The following is a 22,434-nucleotide window of genomic DNA, read 5'->3' on the forward strand; positions in this document are numbered from 1 at the left end:
AACATTACATATAGTATACTAATAATGAACATTTTCCTGCAACACACTGCATATGTACCAAATACAATAGATATCCACCATACCACCATGAGTGGTAATGAAGCTGTGGTCTGGATTTCAGCTGGGATCTAACCCAAAAATAAATTTGGTAAAATGAAGCAAACTTAATAGTACTCCTGTATTTCAAGAAACTTGGTTTCATCACAAATTGAGAAGCTGTAATGCATATGTTACCAGGAGATGGCGACATTTGATCTGAAATGAATATAACCACTTTATATTAATTATTACAAGAAAGGTAATCATTATCAGATTGAGGCTTATTTATCATTGACTTGTATGTCGTGAAATTTGTTGTTTTGCGGCAGCAGTAGAGTACGACATAAAATTACTATAAATTACAAAATAAATAGTGCAAAAAAAGTAGTATTCATGCTGTTAAGAAATCTGATGGCAGAGGGGAAGAAGCTGTTCCTAAATCGTTGAGAGTGGGTCTTCAGGCACCTATACCTCCTCCCTGATGGTAGTAACAAGAAGAGGGCATGTCTATGAAATAAATGATACAAATGTAAATTAAACTTCTGTTCTAAAATTGAAATTGAATGCTTGACGTACGCCATTTAATATTTGAAAAGCCATAATGATCAGTATTCGTGGGCACCAAAGCATAATTTCTTCATTGTAAATTATTAACTAGAATAAGGGTTATTAAACTTTTGCACCCACTTAAGATTTACTCTTAAAATATGTATGAACCTTTCACTCCCTAGGATTAACTCCTGTTGTTGAAATAAATCCTTAAAATGTATATAGTATCTGAAAGTGTACAGCTAAGTTACTTAGCTCCACAAGGTAATATGCACTGTATCTGGTTTTTTGAAGCCCTTTATTTTGTTAATTGCATTTTTCTGAAAAATGTTTTACAATAGATGAGATTGTACATTATACATTGCAATTTCATAAATGTTGTTACTAAAAAAGTGGTCTGTTTGCCAATGTGTGAGTGAGCATGCAATCTAGTGGTAAATTAAGTTTGCCAAGTAGAACAATCAATCACATGTTCTATCCCTTGGGTTCATAATAGACCATTTCCTTCCTGTAAGAGATTGTCAGTTCACTTTCATTTATTTCATGCAAACTCGTTATTAAATAAATCCATGAAGAACTGAAAGGCAATACAAGTTATTTCTCTTTGGTCTTCATTGCTGTCTTCAAAATTTGCTTACAATGCATATAATTCATCGGCCTTAGGCTCCTTAAATTTATCTAGGATGTCCGATGCTTATTTCTGAAAAACAAGCATTTTAAAAATTAAGGAAATTATACTTTTACAAGATATTAAACTTTGCTAATGATTCAGCTTTTAAATGTTTAATAATCACATGAAGCATAATTAAAACTCATAATTCTGTTTGAATAGTTTTTTTTATTCTTGTAACTCTTGAACACTTGGAATAAATTACAAAGGCATAAATATTGTCAGAAAATGGGTATTAATGTTTTTCTTTTTTAAAAACCTTTGATATTTATTCAGGGAATATGTTCATGAGTGCACTTTTTCATCTAGAAGAATGAGTTATTATATTAATTATTAATAAGAACCCTGAAACTACTTATTGAAATTCCAGTTCTATCTCTATTTTTGTAAACTCTCTGTGAACTTTTACCCAAGTAATGGAAAAAGGCCTTATAAGTAAATTCTAGCCAATCCATCTACAAATGCTTAGAATAAATGGTGTGCTTTAATGTACAGTCTAAAAAGCTATGAGGAAAACCTAATCCATTCAACAGAATTTGTAATATTCTTCCACATATGTTACTGCAAGTAAACTAAAGTTATATATGTTTTCTTCACAGTCAATAAATTAGCCCAAATGAAATTGTTTTATGCAATCCCAGAAAACTTAACCATGTATTTCAATTATTGTATTTAATTTCAATCAAAAATATTTTTTAGACTTGCATTTTTGGCAGGCACGGTAGTGTAGCGGTTAGTGTAATGCTATTACAGTGCCAGCGACCCAGGTTCAATTCCGGCCGCTGTCTGTAAGGAGTTTGTACGTTCTCCCCGTGTCTGCGTGGTTTTCCTCCAGGTGCTCCGGTTTCCTCCCACATTCCAAAGACTACGAGTTAGGAAGCTGCGGGCATGCTATGTTGGTGCTGGAAGCGTGGCGACACTTGCAGGCTGCCTCTACGCAAAGATGTATTTCACTGTGTGTTTCGATGTACGTGTGACTAATAAAGATATCTTAAAAATCTTATAGACATACTTTGTAGTATTTATGCTGTTAGTAATAAAATGTAATGGCTAAAAATGTACAACAAAAGCCAAGATAAAACTTGGCCTGGAAATTCAACTATATAACACCCATCATTTGGGCACTAAATGGCATCGAATAACTCCCACATGGTAGCTAACACATTGGGAATATGTGCCAGCCATATTAATGTAGGCAAAAATAAAATTGTCTTCGGGGACCTGTGCCTGAAACAGGCATTAAGCACTTTGCTTTTTCAAATAAAGGCCTGCAATAATCTCCATAGTTTATGGTGGATGCATGGGTGTAAACACAGTTTGACTGTTCCACATGGTGGGTGGTGTTATCTGATGGCCAGGATTCTGGCCATGAATGGCAATGTCATTTTACATCCTCTGTGAGATTATTATCGCAGTCCACATTACTTCTCAAATATCTTCTTGGAATTGCTGCATTGGAGTGGTTTCTGCTTTATGCCAAATTCCTTCAAAACCAAAGATCTGCCAAAGGAGCTAATGAATGTAATGTTAATTATACCTTGTGTAATTACAAATCTGCAACTAGAACCCTACGTGGGAGTGGAGGAGGTGTCATAAGATTTGATGTTTGGGGCTGAAGTATGTAGCAGTTTTGCCAGTTTTATTTCAATTTATTTCATCACTGAGGTCACTTGAGTATGGATAGTATGCTGAGGTGGTTGGGTATAGCTGTGGTATGCGGAGTTCGTCACTGAAATCATTTGCTGTCTGGGAGGTAATCAAAATGTCAGGTAATCAAAGTGCAAACAAACTGTTTGAACTGCACAAATGGTTGGTGCTCTTTTGCAATTGATGCCTACAGTGAACAAACTATCACTGTCATTTGTTCAGCAATTATATTCATCTAATTTTGGCCTTGTGCATATTTTATTTGTACCATCATGGCCAACTGTACCTTCAGCTCCCTGGTCTCTAAACTTGGATGCCAATCATGGCTTGGTTGGTAGCATCTTTTGCTCTGAGCCAGGTTGATTCATGTCCCTCTCCAGGGACTTGAACACATTAATCTAAGCCGACATTTCCAGTGTAGTACTGAGGAAATGTTCTAATGTTACAAATGCCGTCTTTTGCTGTAAAGTTAATACGATACCTCCCCACTCTTGTTAGTGATTCAATGACATCACTTGGAAGAAGAAGAAAACTGCCAATGATGCCTGTGAAATACTTATCCCTGCGTCATCGACACTAAAGGACAGATTATCTGGTTTTCAACACCCTGGTGTCTGTGGGAGCTTACTGTGTACAAATTTGTTTTAATGTTGGAAACAACGCAGCCAAAGTAACTGACTGAGGTGCTTTGACAGTTCCTTCAAGTCAGAAAATATGCTGTATGAAGGCAACTATTTTAAGACCTCCAATCCTCTACCTCTCCTCCTTAAATCTACCCGTTTGATCAAGCTTTTGGTCACCAGTCCCAATATCTCCTTATGTGGCTCGACGTCAAATTTTGCTTAACGTTCCTGCAAAGCTTTGGTATGTTTTACTCTGCTATGAGTTTCATATAAATTCAAGTCATCGTTGAACACGCAAACCTTAAGGACTGTCTAAATCATACTGCTGCACAATTCTGTATCTTAGCTGAAGTAAAACTAAACAGAGATGAGGTTATTTTTTAAGAAAATAATTGATCTGCTTACAATGAAACGCATAATATGGAACCCACAAGCTTCTAATCGGGTGACAATTTATGAGCTGGAAGTTGCATTTTTTTTGCCATGAAAAAGGATGCAAAACATGGGACCCATTTGCATTGTGTTGGAGTTGAAGCCCTCGCCTGCAGCGTCCGTGCAGGACGGCCGATGCTAACGGGAATGCCGTCCTTGTGTATCCCTGGAGCTCAGCGCCCGGATGTGCGGCGCTGCTTCTTTCCCATTGCCATAAAAGGCAGCGGAGGCTCGGCTTCATTGTTCGCGTTGGAGGCGTCGCCTGCAACCGGGCCGGACACAGCGGAGGGACTGAGGCTGTGGGGCCGGTAGGGAACTGACCGACCGGCTCTGGGCAACGGTTGAGTGCAGCCATGGGCGGCGGGTTGTGAGCTACGGAGAGTGACGTTGAAGCGCGGCGGAGGAGAGGAGCCCAGCAACGACTCCATTAGAGCGTCCAGCAGGGAAGCGGCCAGCAGTGTGGACACTTGGTGGCTTTTCCTTTCCTCTTGAACGCGGACACTGTGAGGAGGGGGGAACGGTGAACCTGTACCGCTGCCGTCAACATTACTTCAGCGGATCCTGTGAGGTGATTTTCTTTTCCACAGTATTTTCCCTGGGATAACTGTTGCTGCCGAGCAGCCGCCCCGCTCCATCGCTGTCCACACACTCGGCGGCTTCGGGAGCTGCAGCCAGCCAGGTCCCAGGGATCGAGCGATGGACATTTTGTATGAGGGTGGGGGATGGTGCCCTTGTCCTTCCTTGGCGGGCGGGGAGGGGTCTGATCCGATCAGCTCCACGCCAAAGGTTGTCTGTACAGCGGAGAGCTCGTTTGAAGGCGGCGGAGGTTTTCATTGTATCGAGGGCTTTTCTTCGCAGCCTCTTCTTCTCCTCCTCCTCCCCCCCCCCCCCCCCCCCCCGGCAGGCTCCACATTCTGCTGGCGGTGTTTTAATCAATCTCAGATTGGGAACTGCGAAGTCCTTCTGGGAAGCGCCACATTGTATCCCGGGTCTTCCGTGTATTTCTCACGCTATAGTTGGAGTAGGACAAGTAAACACTGCTGAACCCCATTTTGTTTTCAAGTGTGTTTTTAACGGAGAGGAAAACCATTCCGAAAGGTCAGCAGCAGCAGCGCCGCGTCTCCCTTATAACGGAATAAGCAGAAAGGAAAGGCGAGCCCATGCAGCGACTTCGTACGTGCAAGGATCTTCAATTCGATGATCTTTGACTCGTACGAACTGCATTTAATATTGGTTGTAAAATTTAGTTTCACTTTATATTACGTGCTCTGGGAAGCTGAATAGTATTATTGGTTTATTCCATTGCTCTAACTGTTGAAAAGTTTATTTTTCCAAGCGGTGTAAATATTTCGCTCTTATTTTGCTCCAGTTAAACAGAATGGCACTGGACGGTATTAGGATGCCGGATGGCTGTTACGCTGACGGGACGTGGGAGCTAAATGTTCTTGTGACCGACCTTAGCCGCGATGTTCCCCTCCGAGTCACCGGGGAGGTGCACATAGGCGGAGTGATGCTCAAGCTGGTGGAGAAACTTGGTGAGTCCTGATCCTGGTGGGAGTGCCATCTGACTTTTGCCAAAAGACGCATTATGGATACTATTGACGGTGCGATTGTACGATGCCTTGTATGGGTTACAATTTAGACCAAATGATGCGTTGGCTGTGCAGAGGAGGAATTTCAGAAGGTTGAGCCAAACTCCAATGTTCCTTTCTGCTGAATTGCTGCCAGTCGGGAGCTGAGCTTTGTTAAGTTTATTGGAAAAAGATTAAAATTCTTTGTTTTTCGTGCAATCCATGACCAGGCTAATTTTTTTTGTATCATCGGACCATGTCACAATGATAAAACGGTTCCGGATTCTCCCAAAATTCATAAAAATGCATATTTTTTTTAAAAAATAAAATTTGTAAGTAAAATTACCCAAGCAAGTTGGTAAACTTGGCGCTTGTATTAGGAGGCTGAATATAAATCTGGAGGAAGGTAGATAATGCATTTATAATCCACTCTAGTCTTTGTCTTTTCACAAACAACATGAAAGCACAATAGGCTTTTTTTATTTGTTATATTTTATATTCCTGTTCTGTAATTGAAGGTTTGAAACTCTAACGAAGGAGAGGAAATTTGGAATGAACAGTACTGCATGCATGAGATATACAATAGATTTAATCTTTAAAGATAAAAGTTGCAACCTGACAGATTCAGTGTAAACTATGTTCATTACTTACTTTAATTTGATCCCCACAGACTCTTTGCAATATGGTAATGATTAGTATAGACGTGCATTTGCAGAGGACTGACATAGATAAGCTTCTGTTAAGTACTGGCCATTGATATGTTTTGGTTGTGGCAAAACAGCTACCCTTTTTAATTAAAACTATGAGATGTAAATTGTTCTCCTCCAGAATTGGAGACGTCTGTCATGGAAGATTTAAAGATGATTAGCACTGCAACTGCTGTTGTAGTAATATTTGAGGTCCCAAGGGATAGGCTGTCATCTGATATGTATTAAGTATTTTGGATGCAAAGGATGTCCTAGAAATCAGTTCTGTAAGTGTGTTTACATGATGCACTAAGTGTTTCTGTTGCTTAAAATGGGTGTTAGCTCTACGTTTACAGTATGCAGAAGATGAGGAGCCAAGCTAATTCAATTACACAAACGTGGAAAGATGTTTGAGTAACCATATGTAAAGGAAGACCAGAGATGCTGATTATGGATGCCCTTGAGAAGTTTGGTTTTACAGGATCTCAGTACATGCAATTGCTGGAGGGAACCATAACAGAGAGGCTGTTGCCACAAGGCAGTCAGTAGTCTGACTTATGGTCATGTATACAATTTGGAAGGTTTCCTGAGCATCAACCTCCACTCCCTCCCACGTTCCTTCAGCTCCTTTATATTCCCTAAGAGAATTCTGCATTTTTTCCATTGATCCAGACCATTCCTGATGTTGGCCATAGGGAATTTGCATTTCATTTTGTGAATGGTATATGAGTTGGTTGTGGTTTGAACCTTCCAGATTTCAAGATAAAAGAAATAATAGAGCAGTGGAAAATTTCCTGATGTGCGTGGGCAAGCAGTAATGACTTGGGGGTAAAATAGTAAGATGGCAGTGTTGCAGTATGAATTTGAGGAGACTGGGAGTAGATTAACTTTCTCAGAATCACCATTCTGAAAGCAGTATTTCCCACCTTTTAAAGATGAACAGAATTAAGGGAAGGAGCAAGATAGGTTTTAAAGGTTCCATTTAAATGGATTGCTTTGTATTAGCTGGTGCTGTCTCCTTGATGGGACTTGCCTAAGAGGGTGGCAAATATTTGAATCAGTAAAGGGAGGGGAAAGAATGAATTACCAAACCAGAAAGCAAGTTGGGTAAGTGTGGAAGAGGTAGTTGTAGAAGTTGTATTCAAAGCATTGAATCAGCAGACTGAGTATGAGACTGCATGGGTAACTTGTTTATTAACGGGACAGGCTTATTGGATTAAATGAAGGCAAGCCTTGAATAAATCAATACTCAAAGTAGCAGTGGAATGTCCTTTTTTGGGTATATTTTGTGAATCATTTGAAAGCAAATGGGATGTCATAGGATTAGATTCAGTTAAATTTTGATTTATAAAAATTACACAGCTGAACTGACCAGGCAATTGAGTTTGGCTTTGAGAACAAGCATTTTTAAAATGAAAGAAATCTGAATGAAAATATGATTTGGATTCCAATTAAATATATAGTAATAAAGGACAGGTATAATACAAAAGGGAGTAACACAAAAAAAATTATATTAGTTATGATCTCTCCATCGAAGATGTATGCCTAAAAATTCGTTACTGATTAGTAATAAATGCTCCACATGACTTCAAGTGGGCAGTTGATTTCTGATCTGTTGGGGGTCATTATAACTCGGTAGAATGCCTCTAGATGCATTTGTCTGCATGGGAAGAGCATGGTGCAGTTTTGCAATACTTAATGCTAAGACATTGCTTTTTGAGTTGCTTTGGTTTTTGGTGTGAGGTGAATTTGAATAATTTGCATGTGTAATTTATTTTAAATACTTTACTGAATTTATGTACTCTTGAATCTATTTGCTATTGATCTTCACTTTAGTTACAAATTTTGACTGGAGAATTCCAGATCAGCAATATGTAGATTTGATTGTGCAGGAGCACTGTATCATAAGGACTGAAATGATGCACAGCACTTAAGAGGGAATTGTTTTGTGTTGGAAGAAGTGAGGGTCTGCATACAGAATGGTAATGCAGGAAGAGATTGTTGAGATGGTCTATGATAATGTGAAGCCATGAAACCCAGCAATCTTTGGGTCAACATGCTGGGACCGTTGGAACGAGTACAGTAGTACTTTGATTGTCTGGCATCTGTTCAAAAATTCTAAAGGTCTGGCATCGGCATCATTTGCTAGTTTGCAATGTGAGTCACAGGGTCGAGAGTACAAGTAGGGTATGTATCCGTGAGCTGAGGTTCACACTGCAGGCGAAGTGTGCAGCAGGATCAGCATTTGGGTCCAAAGTACTAGGGGTCAGGAACATGGGTAGGTTTGCAGCCAGAGCAGGGATGCAGCATGCTTAACTTGCTATGTTCACTAGAAAATTTATTATACTGCTTTGTAATATGTAAAGATAAGTGTGCTTGGGTATGAATAACATCCAATACTCCAGGAAATCTGCTAGACCAGCACCACCAAAGTCCCAGGGGTGCTGGATTATCTCCATTTCGCTGTATTATTGGGAGAAGAAAGTGATGATGGGGATGTTTATACCGTGTGCAGATGATGTTCCTTTTGTCTTCTATGAGAAGTGGAAGTAGGGAGGCAATGCTGGATAACTGGGAATAAAAGGAACTGATTATGGTGAGGAAGTAAACTGAATTAGGGATTGAGCTATGTATCCAGGTTCCAATCTAGGCTTTGAGTGAGCTGAGAGAAGTTATGGGAATTGGGACGATAGCTGTTACAGGCCAGGCCTACAGTCTGCTACGATTGATGCATCATTGTTCCTGTTGTAAGGTGTTTCAATGAATAGGATATGTAATTCTTGTTTGGGTGGGGGGGGGGGTGTGAAGAAGTATTGTGATAATGTGAACACTGCCTGCTTCATCTATGGAATTTTGATTTAAATTTGCTTTGGGCCTCTTTGTAGATTCAAAGCAAAATCTTGTGTGGGGAAAACTTGAGTGTTCAATAGAAAATCCATTGCCGTCTGATTAAGGTAATCCAGTTTGAAAATCTGAATGCATCTGGTTAGGTACATAAAGAAGAATGTTATGTGAAGCAGGGTTATCCTTCCTCGATTATGATTTCTCAAAATTATGGTTCTGTACATAGCTGTGGTCTTCTAGTACATTGATGGTTAATTGAATTGTACAGCTTATCATTGCATTGCCTGATCTTTATCCATCCCTAATGCCACTGTAGCTATCCAAGGAACTTGCAAGTTGCCCCCTTTTTTGAATTTGCTGAACCTAGAGATCTATGATTTAAATTTACCATTGAATGGGTGTCCACAAATGCATTTTATTTTTAACTTCATTTGAAGCATCTGAACTTGGCATATTTGACAACCTAAAATGTGATTCTACTTTTTGGGCTGGGACTTGAATTTATAGTGGTGGATCAAGAGGTTTCTCAGAAATTAGACCTTACTCCAGAGTTATAGAAGGCCACCAAACCAACTGGTTGGTCTGGCTTTCCATTGCCTGGAACACATTTATTGATGGCAGAAAAAGGAAAAGTACCAGTTATAAGGGATGAACTCCTCTGGTTCTGTAGTTTCTCTTGTATGTGGTATGGCACTATGTGGTCTTTTTTTTCCCCCCCTTTTTCCGTTACTGTTTTGAAATTGTTTCCCTTTTGACCAATTTGACCACATGGTATTGTGGTATTCTGAATATTGTGCTTCGTCTTTCAGTCCAGGATTTGATCTTTGGATTACCCAGGTTCTTCCTGATACCATCTTGTTTAGTCCCACAATGAATTTCACAATAAAATACTTAAGTGGAGGTACAAGACGCTGCAGTCTGGAGCAACGATCTGTTTGCTGGAGGAACTCTGGGTCGAGCAACATCTGTGGGAGTAAAGAAGTTGTCAGTGTTTTGGGTCAAAACCCTGCATCAGGACTTAAAGAATATTTAATTTTGTTGCTCAGCCCATATCTGCCAAGTGCCTTTCTCCTTGCCTAGTGTTGCCATTGTTAGTGGGGAGAGGGCTGCCTGAGCTTCTGAAGCCAGTCATTGGAACATAGAACATTACAGCACAGTACAGGTCCTTCGGCCCACAATGTTGTGCCGACATCTTATCCTGCTCTAAGATTTATCTAACCCTTCCCTCCTACATAGCCTCCTGTTTCTTTATCATTAATGTGCCCTGTCCTAATGGTACAACAGTGTCGACACTTTAGAGGTACTTCATTTTATGTGTACATATTTTGTTTGGAATTAAAAGAAGGTTTTGAGTATCTTACTGGAGCACTATTAGCATACAAGTTTTTCTTATTGTATGTACATTATGGAGTGGCAAGATTGTGCTCCAACACTGAAGTGTTCTGTGGTTGAGTTCATACCTACTCACTCTTTGAAAAGTGTAAAGAGAACTATATTTTTAAGTTGGTGGCTCAAAATTCCAGTTCTTTTTGGTACATTTGAATCCATTTGTTCTTGGTAATTCTGGACAATGGTGCTAGGATTGACTTGCCTAATTTTTTTAAATTCATTGAGGAAACCAGTTTGAGATTTTTTTTTCTTTGCTTTACATTGTTTGCATATAACTGCTTTAGACATGTGACATTATTATTATGTTCTCCAGCTGCAGGCCATGCTATTAAAGGTGATTTGGTTTACCATTGTGTGGCTTGAATGGAGTGCTTTGAACCAGTATCACTGTATGAAAGGTTAACAGCATGCAGTGAAATGGAAAAGCTTTCTAAAGAAGATTAACAAAGAATTATTTAAAGTGCTACCCAATGTTCTATTTGAACACTACTTTCTATTTTCTTTGGGGGAGGGCACTTTCTGTACAAAGTTTTTCATTCATCTCATGTATTTCAATTTCAGCTAGCTATTTTGGTTAAGATTTGGTTCTAAGAAGAGTATTCTAGTTGCCATGGAGACTTGAGTTACTCCAGTAGCCTACATGTCCTTGAGAGGCCACAGTCATTTAACTTGGAGCCTGCCTGGAAGCCGGGTGGAAGCACCTGACCCAACAGAATCGGTGTTGCTTTTTTTTTCCAAGTATGAAACAGCTTGAGCTTTTCATTTATGTATGTGCTGGGCCATTTGTACAGCTGCCATTGAACTGTTTATGGGTGTGAGGACTTCAGGTATAGTTTTAATATTTCTGTGGATATACAAAATGGCATATTTCTAATATGGGCAGAAAAAATAAGTAAAGCCTATGTTTCTCTAATTTTTTTTTGTTTTTAAATCTGATTCTTAAAGAACAAATTACTTCCTCTTTCCTTTTACCTCTTGTACTTTTCTCGGTTCTACTTTTTTGTATTTAATGGAAGAGATCTTTTCAGGTGTATTAATATATTGCCAGAGGATTAAAAGCACAAGGAGCAACATATTTCAACTTGCTTGTCTCCTTGTGCTGTTTCCAATTTGGAAAGTGAGGGAATAAAACACTTGCCTTGATCCAAGTGGGAGAGAGAAACTGATCCAAGTGGGAGAGAGAAACATGGGAATGTCTTCTGCCATCTTGTTAAACAGGAAAGTTTTTAGTGTCATTTTTTATGTATTTTTCAATAAAATCAAAGCTGCAATTAAATTGTATTACAAAATTATGAAATCGCTAGGATACTGGATGCTCAGTTTTTCAAATCATAATTTCCATCTGCCTATAAATCCGGAGGATCTTGTGCTTATCACAACATTTTGTTTATGTTCCTGAACTTGTAACCAATCCCCAGCTGTCTTAAAAGTAATTGCCATTCGCAGGAAACAAAATTGCTGCAGTTCTCTTGAAGTGCCCCTTTTAAGTGAATGAATAAGATGTATTTTGGTAGTTTTAACTTTTTATTTCAAGTGATATGTAGTTTCTAAACAAAACTTGCCTCCTATATTCTTGGTCTTGTGCTAACTGATTAATATACTAAAAAATAAGCTGCCATGATTCATTTACATTCGCAGTGGTCAATCTATCTATCAAAAGCAGTTTACAAGCTACAATAGACATGTACAGTGGTGAACACCACTTTCACAATTGGAGAAGTAGATGTTTTATTATAACTTGCTCACTAGTGAGATTTTAGTGGGTTTGAGACTTTTGATACCATTTGCAGGATTTTTGTATACTGACTTGCCTGTTCATAACTGGATGCATTGGGTAATAATATTCTGCTTTTGCATGTGAATCTATCCCATGTACAAATTGAGACCAATTGACCTTCTGACTATCTATGTGCAGTCTTTTGGATATAAACTGTTCAACAGCATTCAAGCTCTTTTTAATAAAAGCTGCTTGTGGCCCCTTAGTCTATCTTTCAATGAGGTAATAATCTAAAAGTTCTCTGCTACATTAAATGAACAGCTGAATAGAATTATATGTAGTGAAGGAAAGCAGAGGCAGATCATTCAGAATTTTTAAATTTATGAAGATTAGTCCTGAAGTACTTTAAATATTACTAAATGGTGGCTATTGGGGGGGGGGGGGGGGGGAGATGGGAAAACTTAAAGCTATTATGGTCAGGATTGCATATTGCACAGGAAAAGCTGCGGCAGCCAAAATTGCTGCTTCCTCCAGGAATACTGCTGCTGAGAGGTAAAACATGCCTAACAGTGGAAGTCACTTCCTGTTCAGGAAAAATTACAGATTTCTGCTGCACAACTATTTGTCATTCCTGTGTGTATGTAATTCCTGCAATGCTTGCCAATGTTAATGAACAGACTTTTGTTGGTTTATGAACTTGTTTTGGAGTCGTCATGATATGCAGCGTGGAAACAAGCCATTCGGCCCACAATGTCCATGCCGAGCAGTGGGAACCCATGGGTACTAATCCCATCTCCCACCACTTGGCCCATACCCTTCCATGCCTAAACGATTCAAGTACTCATCTGGAGACTCTTTAAATGCTGTCAACAACCTCCCCCCCCCAACCCCCCTTAATCATTCTCTCTGGTAGTGCATTCCGGGTACACGCCACTCTCTGAGTGGGGGAGGAAATGTTCCCCCTCACATCCCCTCTAAATCTCTTTCCCATTATCCTAAATCTATGTCCTTTTGTTTTCTGTACCTCCTGATATGGAGAAAAGTTTTGTGTAGTCCACTCTATCTATATCCTCATAATTTTATATACCTCAATCATGTCCCTCCTTAACCACCTCTGCTCGAGGGAGAACAGATCTAACTTTCTTCCCTCATAACTGAAATGCAACATCCTGGTGAATATCCTCTGCAACCTCTTAGTGCCAACACGTCTTTCCGATAGTGTGGTGCCCAGAACCATATGCAGTATTGCCGTTTAGGCATAACTAAGATTTTATAAATGGAGACACAAGACACTACAAGTACTGGAATGTGGAGCAAAATCAAGCTGCTGGAGAAACTCAGTGGGTCAGGCAACATCCATATAGGGAAATGGACAGTCGACATTGTGGGTTGAGGCCCTTCATCTGGACAGAAAGAGTAGAGGGGAGATCACCAGTATGTGGAGGGGAGGAGTGGGGCAAGAGCTGGCAAGTGAAAGGTGGATCCTGGTGTGGAGGGGGCTGATTGGCAGATGGGGGAGGGAAGGATGAAGACAGCGATAGAGGCTAGGAGGTGATGTGGGCCCAATGACATGCCTCATTTTCCTCCAGTTTCATGTAACCTCCCCTCTGTCCCTTTTTCCTCTCTCCTAATCTACCCAGGTCCTCTCATGCACGCACTTCTTTCCAAAAACCCCTAGCTCCCGGTCCCCTATCACTCAGTTTGTTACCCCTCCCCCCAGCTACTTCATCTGCCTATCACCTGTACACCCTCTCGCTGGGTCACTATCCCTCTCATCACTGTTCCCATCTGACCACCATCCCTCCCTTATTTGGTTCCACCTTCCTATCTTATTAGATTCCATAATATATGCAGGCCTTTGTTGTCTTATCACTTTCCAGTCCCTGTTGTTATTCCACCCTTCCCACCCCACCTGGCTCCAACTGCTAGTCAGTCCCTCCTAACCTGGATCTACCTATTGCTCGCCAGCTCTTGCCCCACCCCTCTTTATTCTGGCCATCTCTCTTCTCATCTTTCAGTATAGATAAAGGGTCTCAACCCGAAAGGTTAACTGTCCATTTCCCTCCACAGATGCTGCCTGACCTGCTAAGTTCCTCCAGCAGCACTTTTTTTTTTGCTCATGGTTTTATAAAGTTGAACTCCAGGGTACCTGTTCATCAATGCTCCCTGAGACCCTGTGATATGTGTCTCAGCCTCCCGAAATGCATCAACTAAGATTTATCTGGATTGAATTCCATCTGCCATTTATCAGCCCATTTCATCAATGGATCGATATCCCCCCTGTAGCCTAAGACCACTTTCCACACTCTCCACATCTCCACCAATCTTCACGTCATCTGCAGACTTGTGGATCATACCTCCTACATCCACATCCAAATCATTCACGTATATGACAAACGGTAAAGGTCCCAGCACTGATCCTGAAGGAACACCACTAGTAGCTGTCATCAAATCACCAAAGCAACCCTCTACCATCACCCTCTCTTTCCTATTGCCAAGTCAATTTTAGATCCAGTTTGCCAAATTGCCCTGGATCCCATGGCTTCTAACTTTTTGGACCAGTCTCCCCCATGTTAGACCTTGTCAAAGGCCTTACTGAAGTCCATGTAAACCACATCTACTGTTCTTCCCTCATTGACACACTTGGTTACCTCTTTGGTGTGGGGGTGGGGGGTGGGATCGTTTATTCTTTGACAAGCCTTGTTAGCCTCATCTCTGATTAGACCCTGTCATTCCAAGTGACCACTAATTCTGGCCCTCAACCTTTTCTACATGAACTTCCCCGCTACTGATGTTAAGCTCACAGGGGGACCACATTTGCTGTCCTTCAGTCAACAGGAATCTTGCTTGTCAGTGAGGATTTAAAAATCTCAGTTAAAACCTCAGCAACCTCTTCCCTTGCCTTCATTGACAGCTTAGGATAGATCTGATCTGGCCCTGGAGATACATCCACCTTTAAGCCCTCTAAAGTATAAAGTCCCTCTTTTGAGATTTGCATTAGACTTTCACCTTCCCCTTCACTAAATTCTCCAACTACAAAGTCTGTTTCCTTGGTGAACACTGAAAAGTATTCTTTTAGGATCACTCCTATATCTTCAGGCTCCAGACACAAATTGTTGTCCCTAATGGGCCCTACTCTTTCCCTGGATAATCCTTTGTCCTTAATATGCTTACAGAACACCTTAATCCTGTCTGCCAATAATATTTCATGACTACTCTTTGCCTCTCTAATTTCCTTTTTTAAGTACATCCCTACACTTTCTGTAACCCTGATGGGCCTTGCTCATCTTTAATTCCCTATACCTGCTATACTGTATGTTTCCATTTTGTTTTTTAAATCCATCTCTCAACCCATCCCTTCCATATCCAGAGTTCCCTGCACTTGTTTCCCCAATTTTTTGCCTTTGCAGGAACATGTTGGCCCTGAACTCTTGCAGTTTCTTCGTTAAATGGCTTTGACTTGGTGCCTACAAGTAGATGCACCCAGTCAAAGTCCCTTTTTATTCTAATGAAATTGTACCTTTCTCTCTCCACCCGCCCCCCCCCCCCCCCAAATTTAGGAAGTTATAATCTGGTTTATCCCTATTATTTTCCATAACCACAATGAAATATGATCACTATTCCCAAAATGCTCCCCCACTGACACTCCCTCTACTTGACCAGCTTCAATCTTGAAGACAAAGTCCAGTAGTGTTCCTTCCCTGTTTGGTCTATCTATATAATATGTCAAAAAGCTGTCTTGAACACAAAAATTCCTTCCCAAGTGGGCCTTTTGCACTGAGGCAATCCCTGCTAATATTTTTGAAATTAAAATCCCCTTGTACTAGAGACCTATTTTTTTTATTGAATCTCTCTGATATCTGCATATTTGTTCCTCTACCTTTTTGTTGACTGTCTGGCAGTCTGTGATGCATGCGCAGCAAAGTGTCAACACACTTTGTTCTTAATCTCTACTCATACGGCCACATTTGAGGAGTCATCTAGGATATCCTCTCTCAGTACTGAAGAAATGCAGTCATTGACTAACAGTGCAATGCCAGGTCCTCTTTTACTTCCCCACCTGTCTTGCCTAAATATATCGTACCCTGGGATGCAGATTTGCCAGTCCTGCCCCTCCTTCAACCAAGTCTCAGGGATGGCAACGATTTCTTAGACCCCCATGTTAATTAAGGCTTTGAATTCATCTATCTTACTAGTTGGACTCCTTGCATTGAAATAACTTTGAATTTCCCTGATGCGCACTTACCTGCTGCTTGTGCCTACTGGCAGGCAGTAGTGTAGTGGTTAGCGTAACGCTATTACAGCATAGGCGACACAGGTTCAATTCTGGCCACTGTAAGGAGTTTGTATGTTCTCCTTGTGTCTGCGTGGGTTTCCTCTGGGTGCTCTGGTTTCCTCCCACATTCCAAAGACATATGGGTTAGGAAATTGTGGGCATGCTATGTTGGCACCGGAAGTGTGGTGACACTTGCGGACTGCCCCCAGAACACTCTACACAAAAGATGTATTTCACTGTGTGTTTCGAAGTACGTGTGACTAATAAAGATATCTCATCTTACCAACTATCTCTTGTTATTGAGAGAGCCACGAGAGAAGGTTGATGGGACCTTGACAGAGGTCTTCAGAATCTGGTTTATTACCACTGACATGTGTTGTGAAATTTGTTGTTTTGCAGCAGCAGTAGAGTGCAAGATATAAAGACATAAAAATTACTATAAGTTACAAAAATAAATAGTGCAAAAGAGGAATAATGAGGGAGTCTTTATGGGTTTGTGGACCGTTCAGAAATCTGATGGCGGAGGAGAAGAAGCTGTTCCTGAAACATTGAATGGGTCTTCAGGCTCCTGTACCACCTCCCCAATGGTAGTCACATGAAGAGGGCATGTCCTGGGTGGTGAGGGTCCTTAATGACGAATGCTGCTGACTTGAGGCGCTGCCTTCTTGAGGCACCACCTCTTAAAGATGTCCTTGATGGTGGGGAGGGTTGTGCCTCTGATGGAGCTGGCTGAGTCTACAACCCTCTGCAGCCTCTTTCGAACCTGCACATTGGAGCCTCCATACCAGGCTGTGATGCAACCAGTCAGAATGCTCTCCACCATACATCTGTAGAAATTTTCAAAGGTCTTTGGTGACATACCAAATCTCCTCAAACTCCTCATGAAGTAGAGCTGCTGACTTGCCTTCATGATTGCATCAATGTGTTGTGCCCAAGTTGGATCCTCTGAGATGTTGACGCCCAGGAGCTTGAAGCTGCTCACCCTTGCCACTGCTGACCCCTCAATGAGGACTGGTGTGTGTTCTCCCGACTTCCCCTTCCTGAAGTCCACAATCATTTCCTTGGTCTTGCTGACCTTGAGTGCGAGGTGGTTGTTGTGACACCACTCAACCAGCTGATCTATCTCACTGCTGTACACCAGCTCATCACCATCTGAGATTCTGCCAACAACAGTGGTGTCATCAGTGAATTTTATAGATGGTGTTTGAACTGTGCCTAGCCACACAGTCATGAGTGTAGAGAAAGTAGACCAGTGGGCTAAGCACACATCCTTGAGGTGCACATGTATTGATTGCCTTTGTATTCTCTTTAGCCACAGGTGAGGTCCCATAGGACTGGAGAATAGCCAGTGATCTTCTGTTTAAGAAGGGCAATGGGAACAAACCAGGAAATTATAGGCTAGTGAGCCTTGCATCAGTGTAGAGAAATTATTGGAGAAGATTCCTTGAGGATAGGATCTACTCACATCAGGAAAAGCATAGGTTTATTGGGGATAGGTCCTGTGCAGGAGAGGTCACGTCTTACAAACTTGATTGAGTTTTTTGAGGACATGATGAAGATGATTGATGATGGTAAAGGAGTGGATCTTGTATAGGTGGACTTTAGTAAAGCTTTTGACAAGGTCCCTCATGGTGGGCTGATCGAGAAGTTTAAGGCACATAGGATATTTGGAGACTTTGTAAATTGGATTCAGAATTGGCTAGGCAGTAAAAAGTGGAGGGGAGTGGTAGAAAGGTGTTATTCTGGCTAGTGGTCTGTGACCTGTAGTGTTCTGCAAGGATCGGTGCTGAGTCCTGTTTGTGACACACAAATAATTTGGACAAAAATGTAGGTGAGCTGATTAGTAACTTGCAGACAACACAAAAATGGGCAGAGTTGTGGATAGTGAGGAAGGTTGTTGAAGGGTACAGCAGGATATAAACCCGTTGGAGATAATGGTATAGAAATGACAGATGGGGTTCAATCTGGACAAATATGAGGTGTTGAACTTCAAGAGGTCCAATGTAAGAGGAAAGTATACAGTAAATGGCAGGACTCTTAAGAGCATTGGGAGGGATCTTGAGATGCAAGTCCATGGCTCCTTGAAAGTGGAAACGCAGGTAAATAGGGTGGTAAAGAAGGTATGTGGCATGCTTGCTTTCATCAGTCAGGGTGTTATGTATAGAAGTCAGGAAATCCTGTTGCAGCTGTATAACACTTTGGTCAGGCCATATTTGGAGAATTGTTTGCAGTTATGGTCACTGCATTACAGGAGGGATGTGGAGGCTTTGGAGAGGGTGCAGAAGAGGTTCGCAAGGATATTGCCAGGATTAGAAAGTATTAACTGTAAGCAGAGGTTGAACAAACTTGGATTGTTTTCTCTTGGGCGTAGGAGGCTGAGGGATGACCTGACACAGGTACATAAAATCATGAAAGGGCGCAGACAGGGTAAATGGTCAGAGTCTATTTCGCAGGCTGGAAATGTCAAATACTGGAGGGCATAGCTTTAGGCTGAGATGGAGAGAGTTTAAAGGAGTTTCACAAGGCCAATCTATCCACGTAAAGAGTGGTATGTGCCTGGAGCATGCTACCAGGGGAAGTGGTGGAAGCAGATACAATAGCAACATTTAAGAGGCATTTAAACAGATACACAAGCGGGCAGGGAATAGAAGGATATGGACCACGTGCAGGCAGGTGTGCAGTTTAAATTGGCACCATGGTTGGCACAGAGGGCCAAAGGGCATTTTCCTCTACTCTACTGTTCTGTGCTGTCTAGGTGCTTGTCCCTCTCCATCCAAACATCTATTCTGAACCCCATTCCCTCGCCAACTCGGTTTAAACTACCCCAGCAGCACTAGCCAACCTCCCCACAAGGAAGTTGGTCCCATTCTGGTTAAGGTGTAACCTGATCCACTTGTACAGATCCCACCTTCCCTGGAAATGGTCTCTTATGATCTAGGAAACCATCCAATTTTAATGCTGAAGTTATTTGTGCAGAAATTATAAACTTCAGGAAAATAACCAAAATTCTATCCTGAAATGCTCTTCTTGAATGTTAATGTTTTTTATATTAATTTACTTGAAACAGAATTCATGATCCCAACCATGGTATTGGGGGAAATTTAATACTCCTCCAGATAGTTTTGCAGTTGTGGACATCCTGCAGGGTCTTGACCTGAAACATTGACTATCCCTTTGCCTCCACAAATATTGCTTGACCTGCTGAGTTTCTCCAGCAACTCTTTTTTTTCCTCCAGATTCCAGCATCTGCAGTCTCTTCTGTCTCCAATTACTCCTGTTTTAAATTTATGGGAGTACTTTTTTTTAAAGTATATTCTTATTCCTTGCTTAAGTGCACACTATGAACATATGTAAGCCATCTGGCTTGAGCCTGAGGTCTGGTCTATGAGTCAACTCTCTGTACCTTTTTGGTTAAGAGAAATCTATTAATCTTAGTTTTAAATGAACAATTGATTTAGCATCAATTCCTGATTTGTGGAAGACTGTTCCAAACTTCCGTTACATTCTGTGTGTAAAAGAGTTTTCTAAGTTCATTCAAAACCTAATTAGGCTGTAGCTAATTTTAGGTTAAATTCCATAGTACAATATACATACCCACGGTAGTGGGCAGGCACGGTAGTGTAGTGGTTAGCATGATGCTTTACAGAGCCAGCAACCTGGGTTCAAATCTGGTCACTGTCTGTAAGGAGTTTGTACGTTCTCCCCATGCTTGCGTGGGTTTCCTCTGAGTGCTCCGGTTCCCTCCCACATTCCAAAGACGTACGGATTAGGAAGTTGTGGGCATGCTATGGTGGCGACACTTGCGGGCTGCCCCCAGAACACTACGCAAAAAGATGTATTTCATTGTGTGTTTTGATGTACATGTGAGTAATAAAGTTATCTTAGTATAAGACTCTTGCAGCCAGTGGAATTTTTTTTCTCTCTGCCTCTCCAAACAGTTTCATCTCATCTCTTAAATATCAAGTGAATTGCATTTTGTGCTGCTAAATTTTGACAGATCCACCTATAGTTTGTGTTTATCCCCAGGAATCCATGTCAGATTCTGATAAATCCTATATTGCTCTTTGATGGACAATATCTACTACTTGAGGGGTGATGTATGGAACTACTTGCAGTATTTCTGCTTTGCATCTCAGCAGAGCTGTCATGTGACTTTTAGTCCTTCAGATGCAACAACTTCCTATTAGCCACTGATTATTTTCTGCCCTCATCAATGATGTAATGACTCCACCCCACCAATGCACAAGCATTCCTAAATTTCCTTTGGACTTGCTGCTACCAGCATTCTATGCTATTCTCTGGTCCAAAGGAAATGACCTTGTATTTGCCACATTGGGCCAGGTTAACTTAATCATGCTCTTATACAAAAATGGAATAATATTTTTTGATGTTGTTCTACATTTCCAAATATTTTCAATCACAATGCAATGCAGAATAGTGTTCATTTTTTATTAATTGTAATGTGCATTTAAAAAAGCTGCCAATTAATTCCTGTTAATATTGGATTTGGTTTATTATTGTCACATGTACTGAGGTATAGTGGAAAAACTTGTCTTGCATACCATTCATGTAGATCAATTCATTACACAGTGCATTGAGGTAGTACAAAGTAAAACATTAACAGAATAAGAGTAAAGTGTAACAGCTACAGAGAAAGTGCAGTGCAGGTAGACAATAAAGTGCAAGGTCATAATGAGAGAGATTGTGAGGTCAAGAGTCCATCTTGTACTGGAACCATTCAATAGTCTTATAACAGTGGGATAGAAGCTGTCCTTGAGCCTGGTGGTATGTGCTTTCAAGCTTTTGTATCTTCTGCCCAATGGGAGAATGTCCAGGGTGGGTGGGGTCTTTGATTATGTTGGCTACTTTATTGAGGCAGCAAGAAGTATAGATGAAGTCCATGGTGGGGAGACTGGTTTTCATGATGTGCTGCGCTGTGCTCACAGCTCTCTGCAGTTTAATATTATTCTTTTAGTGCATTAATTATGCTTAAAAATTGCATCATAGTTTTACTAAAGGAAATTCCCTATGTGCCTTTCGAAAGTCACACTGGTTTCTGCCCACGTTCTATTTGCTGTGCTGGTGTTTGTAGGTTGGAGCAAAACCCTTCTGGAGTATTTAATAAAACGATATTTAAGACTGAAGCTGTGAATTTGCTTTGTGTTGTCTACAAAATGTTGTATTTGCCAAGATCCTCCAAATCCACTGTCAGTGTGATCAATACACCAACTTTTAATATATCTTGTGAATTTCAATCTTGTTTCTCTGTGGTGTCTGAATTGTTTGAGTCCCAGTTATTGATGCCTTTGGGTTTCTATACACGATATATTACCTTTTCCACATCTTCAGTTCTCAACTTTTGGGCTGATTAAACCATATCAGGGTTAAACATGACCATTGGTGAATGCCTGACAAAGTTACTGGCAAGCATGCAAGAGGCCTTGGTGGTTTCTGTGGCAGCTTTAATTTATTAAAGTAAAAAAAAGTCACCATCGCCTTTGCTCACTGTAACTTGCCATGGGATGCAGGCAGCTGGAAGGGTCTTTGGGGCCCAGAGCGTGCCTGACAGAAATGCAGGAAACAAGACATATTATCACATTCAGCTGGATGGAGCCAGGGCAACATAGTCGAAGCAGTAGCATGTGGTTAAAGCCTGTTAACTTGTTAAGAGTAAATTTTGTGAACTGAATTTGTTAACGGTGATTAATTGTCAGTTCTATTATTGTTATCTCTTTTGTCAGCAATGGAGATGGATGCACTTGCAATGTCTCCTGATGCTGCACGAGATAGGAGACTTGAATATATTTATCAACATACAAATGAGTCATAGAGGTATATAAGCACAGAAACAGGCTCTTTGGTCCAACTTGTCCATGCTGACTAAGATGCTTACCTGAACTAGTCCCACTTGCCTGCATTTGGCCCAAAGCCCTTTTCTGTCCATATACCTGTCCAATTGTCTTTTAAATACTGTAATTGTACTTGCTGCTA

General features: G+C 40.9%; 1 protein-coding gene across 1 annotated transcript in view; it reads left to right on the plus strand.

Moving 5' to 3' along the window:
• The first annotated feature begins 3,811 nt into the window (after nt 1-3,811).
• The window catches only part of LOC127568340 (fermitin family homolog 2-like), a 108,815-nt gene continuing 90,192 nt past the window's right edge, over nt 3,812-22,434 (plus strand). The window contains 2 exon segments of the mRNA XM_052011969.1: nt 3,812-4,528; nt 5,330-5,495. Coding sequence (XP_051867929.1) covers nt 5,339-5,495 — 157 coding nt within the window. The 5' untranslated portion in view covers nt 3,812-4,528; nt 5,330-5,338.

This window comes from Pristis pectinata, chromosome 1 (genome assembly GCF_009764475.1).
Source record: "Pristis pectinata isolate sPriPec2 chromosome 1, sPriPec2.1.pri, whole genome shotgun sequence".
Classification (NCBI taxonomy): Eukaryota; Metazoa; Chordata; class Chondrichthyes; order Rhinopristiformes; family Pristidae; genus Pristis; species Pristis pectinata.